The 7,734-nt window shown below is 31.3% G+C and overlaps 1 protein-coding gene across 1 annotated transcript; it reads left to right on the plus strand.

Annotated features, from left to right (window-relative positions):
• On the plus strand, window positions 4,542–7,109 carry LOC109355101. Its single transcript, XM_019598039.1, has 7 exons — window positions 4,542–4,762; window positions 4,881–4,931; window positions 5,043–5,171; window positions 5,314–5,419; window positions 5,820–5,861; window positions 5,983–6,039; window positions 6,194–7,109. Exons 1-7 carry the CDS (start codon window positions 4,635–4,637, stop codon window positions 6,929–6,931), a joined length of 1,251 nt encoding a protein of 416 aa, XP_019453584.1. The 5' UTR covers window positions 4,542–4,634; the 3' UTR covers window positions 6,932–7,109.

The following is a 7,734-nucleotide window of genomic DNA, read 5'->3' on the forward strand; positions in this document are numbered from 1 at the left end:
ATAATAGAGGAAACCCGCGGGTACCCGTTCTACCCGTGGGTACCTAGAACTACACGCAAATACCCGCTCACGGGTACCCCTACGGGTACGGGCGGGTATGGGTATTACTTTTCTATTTTAAAACGGGTAACGGGTAGCTACTACCCGTGCCCGCCCGTGCCCGTTGCCATCCCTAGTTAAGACATAGCGCGTGACATAATAGGTGAATATCGCAGGTGGGGGACACAAAATGCCCCGCAATTCGTGTGCTTCGTCGTTCTTTCATGAGACAAAGGCACCGATTTGCTGCCATGCCACGTGCTCACGTGATACGTTAATCTCACACGCCTCAATCCTTGGTTTTATCTTTGTTCTTTTTTTGACCTTTTGTCATATAGTAATAGTAATAAATAATAATAAGAGGACATGCTTTGCTCGGATTTTCATGTTGCATCTCATTGTTTTTGTAGGGCAATATATTTTGTTTTGGTTTTGGGTTTTGACTATGAAGTTTCCCTCACATCTAGGCAATGACTATATTACACTTCAATTTGTTACAAACTTGACAACGCCAAATGTGATGTAAGATCATAAGATAAACTTTTTCTTTTCAACCTATCCATATTCACAAGTGAAAGTTTATTAAATGAATATAATTTGTAAACAATAATATTTATATGATTGGCCAAATGTTTATATTTGAATCTAACCATCAAAAGTATTAAAATTTCAGTTTTCCTAACTTTATTTGTATATAAAGAATCAATAATATTTTGAGATTAATGCTTTTATATCACTTCTGTATGTGAACACGCATGCATGTATGATATACGTATTATTTATTCTCTTATTCTTTCTTTAGTACCCAAATAAAAATAATATGCATGTAGAGGTTGATCATAATCAATGGAAGTAATTATAAGAATCAATATTTCATATTTCAGAAAGTTAAGTTTTTTCTTTTCTCAACAACCCCGAAGTATTCATTTCTGATTTTTTTACAATTTCTAAATCTACCTAGAAAATAAAAACATATCGTGAATTATGGTTCAATCATGGGAGAGAACGCTAGAAGGGGAAAGGCAACTAACTGGTCTAAGGTAAGATTTAGTATATGGAGTGTCAATATAAATATTTATATATAATTATTATATTATTCACCATTTATTTAAATTAATTTTTAGAAGAATTAGTCATCATTAAATGTGAAAGGTGGATAATGCACTAACAATATAAAAAACTCATACATTATTGTATACATTTTTTCTCTTTTACGAGTTAAAGCTATTAGTCTTCTACGTAATGAGATGAGATAGTCTAGAAAAAATTGTATCCCTTGACTTAAGTTATTAATGGGTTTCCCATCTGTCTAAGTTGAATATAGTTCGGCAATGATACAAGGAAGATCTTGGGTGTGGTTTTGTAATAAGAAACGTGTATTTATGTATGACCTTTGTCGGAAGTATATTGATCTGTGGTCTTATATAAAGATTCTTAATCTCAATGTATAGTTTATATTTGTATCGGGTTGTGTAATGTTGTACACCTAAAAAACCTAGAATAATCAATAATTAATCACTTAAAGTTCGTCCTTATCAAATGACACAACAACGTATCACATGCTCTTATGATATTAATCTAAATCTGGGCCTCGGAATCCACCCCTTACTTTTGACCGGTAAAGATTCCATGCCAAATTTGTCATAGTTGTGTTATCCTTTATACATTGAACATTTTTCCACAATTATATTTCACTTCATGTCCTATCATATTTAACTGGTTAAGAAAATAAAGCTAAACGTAATATAAATTTAAAAGTTTGATAAAAACAATATTTTTTGACTATTTTTTATAAGCAACTTAATATTTTTTTTTACTAACGTGACACAATTATACATGAAATGCCATGGGTGATCAAATATTACTCATTATCCTTCGCATTTAGTATTAGAAAAATCATCAAGGTTCGTTTTGGAAACTTGCACCAATTATAACCCAAACCATGTGTTAATGTCTTCTCTCTATTGGAAAGACAATGCAGAAAGCGACCTTGGGGAAACACGTGAGAGTGATCATTAGACACAAGCATGGAAGTGCCCTCAATGTGATAGTTCTTATGTTACAGAAAGTTTCAGCTTTAGGGTCTTTATATAAGTTCATGCTCTATTGGCTTTGAACAGTACCATTGGCATGAGGTTTTGAAGGGTTTTCTAAGATTGTTCTATATTGATATGATATATTAATAATAAATATTAGAACATAAAACACAAGAGATTAACTCCACTCTTAGAGGCTAATACTAGAACATAAGGTTGAAATTTTTAAAATTTTTATTTATTTATTTTTCATTAAAAAATAAAATGAAGTCATGATATCTATATATATATAAGGAAAAATCTGTTTACACTCGATTTAAGTTATATAAATTACTATTTGAATTTAAGAAAATGAATGATTGAAATTGACTATAATTAGTGTAACTTAAAATAAGTGCAAATGGATCTCGCATATATATATATATATATATATATATATAATTACAATTCAAAACAGTCTTCTGAAGACTTGCAATTTCAAATCTAAATAATCACTATAACTTTCTAGATTGGTATTTTCCCGTAGAAAATTCAGATGGACTAGTGGCATTCATAATAATAATATCATTCTTTAGCTTTGGTGTGAAAGTGGAGAATTTAGTAGGAGTATATCAAGTCAAATTGGATAAAATGATTTTCAGTTTTCAAATTAATCTGTCATTTTTTAGTTTATAGTCACACCGTCTATTATTTTATTTTTCTGAAATCGTACTGTCTAATTTTATATGGGTAAACATAAATATTATTTACACTACAAATCATGAACATATACTTTCTTTGATGTTCTATTTTATGATGATTTTACATTATTGAGCATAACAATATATATCCACAGTTGAACAATATTGTCACAGGGGATACTAAAACAGCAAGAGTTTCCCTTAAATAAAGGTCTTTTAGATGTGTACATTATTGCAGCGACAAAAGGAAATGTAAGCTCAATTTTCCTTCATGGGGTACTTTGAATAAAAGTAAGTAACTAAGATTTTCCTCTTTATGTCGTTATACTTATAGACCAAAAAGACCAAGCTTAATGATTCAACCACATCCCTATTGGTATAACATAGCTGAATAAAATTTTAAAAGTGAATATGCTGCCAAAATGAGGATGATATATAATTGATGTATTTTTTGGTTATTGGTTTTCAAATAGACCCAAGTTAGCAACCACTATGCACGACCACCAACTTGTTAAGCTATAATGTAAAAATAGGGCAAATAAAGAGAATTTGTTTGCTTCTTTCCACGAGGTTAAAAGTAAAAGCATGCATGTAGAATAAAGATAAAGGTAAAAGCCCTTGTATTGTATCCATGGTAAAAGCCTGAGGCTCCACTAATGTGCATCGATTCCCTCATCTTATCAGGGTTTATTCGTAGAAATTATAAGAAATATAATAAGGATATATGTAAGAAAATGCTTTTACAATTTACCATTAAATATGTTACATGTTAGCCATTTGAAGTAACTATTATTTTCCATGATCGATATTCGGACAATTTCTAACAGTTTAACAGTAAAAAATGTTATTCCATCGTAAGATTAAAATAAATAGATTAGGAACACATGCTTGGGCCAAGTTTGATTTGAAGAAAAAGCGTATGAGATATGTGGCAATTAAAAATGGTTTAATTAAAATATACACATATATTGTCACATCATTATTGACTTTTTAATAATAACTTAATTTTTTTTCAAAAAAATACTTAAAGGTTATATAGGGATGATTTTTCTTTAAGTAAATTAAAGGTTACAACTTAAATTCATTTTCTTATTGAAAATGAAAATTATTTAAACATCAGTATATCAAAAATCTAAAAAGTTGTATTAAAAGAAGATAAATGTTTTTATGTACTTTTTACAACAAAAAGGTGTCCTTTTGTATTTTTTTGTTGGATTTTTAGATTCATGTATAAAGAAAATATAAAAATAGGTGAGAAAAAAAGATAAATACATTTGTTATAAGATAAGTTAACAAATTTTAATCCAAATATCATTACTCAATTTATTATCTAATTTTTAAAAACTTGATATATGAAATAAATGACTTGAACTTAAACTAAAAATAAATTTATTAAATAAATTAGTCAACCTGAATGACATAATTTCAACCTATTAAATTAATGAATTGAAATATGAATATATCATATATTATATATATTAAAATTAACATTTACACACAAATCAATTTAAAAACATAATATATAATAATCATTATTTATGCTAATATACATTATAAACTCGATTTCGATAATGGACTAGAAAGTTAGTGAAGTGAATCAATCTTAAATTAAAAAATAGTTTATATTAAATTCTACCTTAAATAAATCTCAAATAATATCTCATTTCATGTCCGAAATGATGTATTATAGGTGATTCCCATTTAAATATGACTAGAGTCAATGTTGAATGAGTTAAGAAAAGGTGAAGTGTAGTCTGGACAAACAAAAAGCAGCGAGAGAGAAGGAGGAAAAAATGGTGTACTTTGTGGTGGTTAAGTAGTAGCTGAGGTTGAAAAAGAAGAAGAAAAAAAAAGCATTGAGAAGAAAGAAAAGAGAAAGATGGTGGGCTCAGGAGGAGATAGGAGAACAGAAGCAGTTGGCATGATGGCCCTTCATGACGCCCTCAGAACTGTCTGTCTTAACTCTGACTGGACTTACTCTGTCTTCTGGACCATCCGTCCTCGCCCGTATGCCACCCTCTCCTTCTTTTATCTATCTCATAAACACTCCTCAAATCGCAATATTTCAATGCTATTCTATACTTTTACCTTTTTACTAAATTCCCTATTGTCCATTTTCTTGCAGAAGGGTCAGAGGTGGCAATGGCTGCAAGGTTGGTGATGATAATGGCAGCTTGTAAGTATATATACATGCTTTACTTACTCTTTAGCTTCCATGTATATATACAAAGTTTAACTATGCTTTGTGGCGGAACATAACATACCAATATGTGTGTATTTGGTGAAGGATGTTGATGTGGGAAGATGGGTTTTGCCGAGGAAGTGTTTCAGATTGTCTAGTAGATATTAATGGAGAGGATCCTGTCAGAAAGTCCTTCAGCAAAATGTCCATTCAGTTATATAATTATGGAGAAGGGTGGGTACTGGGTATGTTTTTTTTGTTTGTTTTTGTTTCTTCATTGTTTTTCCAATACCATGTTGGAGGGAGTTAAATACATTCAAATTATTACAACCATAATTCCTCTCTGATTTGGTTTGGTGTTGGGTATTGGTAACAGGTTGATGGGAAAAGTTGCATCTGATAAGTGCCATAAGTGGGTCTTCAAAGAGCCCACCGAATCTGAGCCAAATATCTCCAACTACTGGCAGAGCTCATTTGATGCTGTATGCATTTCAACCTTCTCATGTCCAATAAGAAAACACTACTCTATCATCTTTTGTTTTCTTCCTTCTTCTTTTTAAGTGCAAGTAATATGTAAGTAAAAGAAGTATTACACAAGCATGTATTAGATCAGTTGAAGTGCATATAACTAGCAAAACCTATAAATCTAATGTTTAGATCAAGATATGATGTGAAATATATTTATATTTGTTTAACTCATTGTTCTAAATCTCTATTCTTAACCATTTTTTCACCTTAATTTTTAAAATATTAATTTTGACTATTATGTTTTAGCTAGAATAGAATCAAACATTAAATTCAGCCTTCTCTTATTAGTCATAAAAGTAGCTATTTTTGCTGATCGAATGCCTCTATCTCCTTGTTTTATGCTATTTATTGAAGATTCCAACTGAATGGACCGATCAGTTTGAGTCTGGCATCCAGGTAAGAACAGAATGAATATTAAATTTTCTATTATCGGTTTTTGAAGGCTTCTCTTTTGCACCTTCAAGTTTCAACCATTTCTTTTACTTAGATTTAATTCTTTCTTTGTTCCAACGGCCAGACAATCGCTGTAATTCAAGCTGGCCATGGCCTTTTGCAACTTGGTTCTTGCAAGATTGTGAGTAAATATGTACATTACATTGTTAAAAATATTCATTTCTACTCATTTTTTGTTTAATTGAAGTTTACCTTCAACACTTGCACAGTGTTTACAATAAACATTTGTACAAACAAAAATATCAAATGTTTGATATTTTTCCTTATTTTGTCAGATACCTGAAGATCTCCACTTTGTGTTAAGAATGAGACACACTTTTGAATCTCTAGGGTACCAATCTGGGTTCTACATCTCCCAACTATTCTCTTCAACTAGGAACACTTCCTCTTCTACTCCACTTCCTTCAAAACCAATATCCACCACCACCCCAATTAGGCCACCTCCTTCACTCTTCAACTGGGGTCAAAGACCACTTGGTTCTGCTCCTCCTTCTATGCTATCCTCACCAAATTTTCAACATGGGTTCCCACAGCAACATGCCAGAGATGATGAGACACATATGTTCCTTATGCCTCATGCATCATCCGAAACATCAAGAATGGAAGAGATTATGGGAGGAGGAGGAGGAGGAGAACGTGATCAGAATGATATAAAATGGCCAAATGGGTTATCTTTCTTCAATGCACTCACTGCAAGAACCGATGATGCTAAGATTTTGTTTAACTCTGAGAGCTTGGGAAACAAAGGAGGTGATCACAGTCACCATCACTCTCTTAATGCAAATCCTACTTCAGATGATTCTAACATGCAAAATGGTAGTAGTTCCAATCTTAATGAGTTTTTGAGCTTGGATAGTCATCATGAAAGTGCAAGGAAAATGGAGAAGTTTAAGAGGAGTTTCCCTCTATCATCAGCATCTACTTCAATGGATCATCATCAACAAGCACCTGTGGAGTATAGGAATTCAGAAGGGGGCATGTACTCTGATGTTATGGACACCATTTTAGAGTGAATGCATGGGGAAAGAAAACTGAAAGATTAGAAGTTGTATTAGGGGAAAGCTATTTGTGTTATTTTTCATGTGTTTCTTGTTTTCACTTTGTATCCTGCATTTCTATCTTCAACTTAGTGAGACTTGATTAATGAACATTTCTTTATTTTACTTCAATTTGAAGTTTTCCATTTTGAGGATATTGGATGATAATTTGAGTAACATGCAATTTAATTAGTCAGGGTTTGGGTAAAATAATATTGCATGTGTTTGTAGTCAATCATATCAAATATTACATGCATTTGCAAATAGATCAGTCTGGCCCATGCATGTACTTTTAAAAAAAGACAATATCGTATCTATAACAATATATAAAGGCAAAACAATTGTTAACCGTCATGGATGGAGTAATTTTGATATTCCAATTTTAGCCTTTGTTCTATTATTAAAGTAACTTCCATATTCTACCCCAATTTTAAACTGCAAAACAAAACTGTTACACGTAAATTATCTAATAACATGAAATTATTTATACCATTATATAAAGTCAATATTCATTTCAACTACCATGGCATAATATAATTTTTTAATTCCAATTTAGTCCTCACTCTATGTTGTAACTTCCTCTATCCAAAACTCCTAAACTGCTCATTCTCTCACGTTTTCTCATTCTCATCCCTTTTTCTTCTTCTATTCTACACAATCAACTCTCTCTTCTCTCATGTTGTGATAAAAAAATGAAACTTTATAAAAAAAGAAAGAGACCCAATAATCTAATAATGCAAATGAGTTCTCTCTTTGAATCCATGAGGGCTGGAAAAGTA

Source organism: Lupinus angustifolius, chromosome LG08 (assembly GCF_001865875.1).
Source record: "Lupinus angustifolius cultivar Tanjil chromosome LG08, LupAngTanjil_v1.0, whole genome shotgun sequence".
NCBI lineage: Eukaryota > Viridiplantae > Streptophyta > Magnoliopsida > Fabales > Fabaceae > Lupinus > Lupinus angustifolius.

Coding starts and splice junctions, on each gene's coding strand:
- LOC109355101 (XM_019598039.1), top strand. CDS start 4,635: ATGGTGGGCTCAGGAGGAGATAGGAGAACAGAAGCAGTTGGCATGATG. Junction 5,862..5,982: donor AGTTTGAGTCTGGCATCCAG/GTAAGAACAGAA, acceptor TCCAACGGCCAG/ACAATCGCTGTAATTCAAGC. Junction 6,040..6,193: donor AACTTGGTTCTTGCAAGATT/GTGAGTAAATAT, acceptor TTATTTTGTCAG/ATACCTGAAGATCTCCACTT.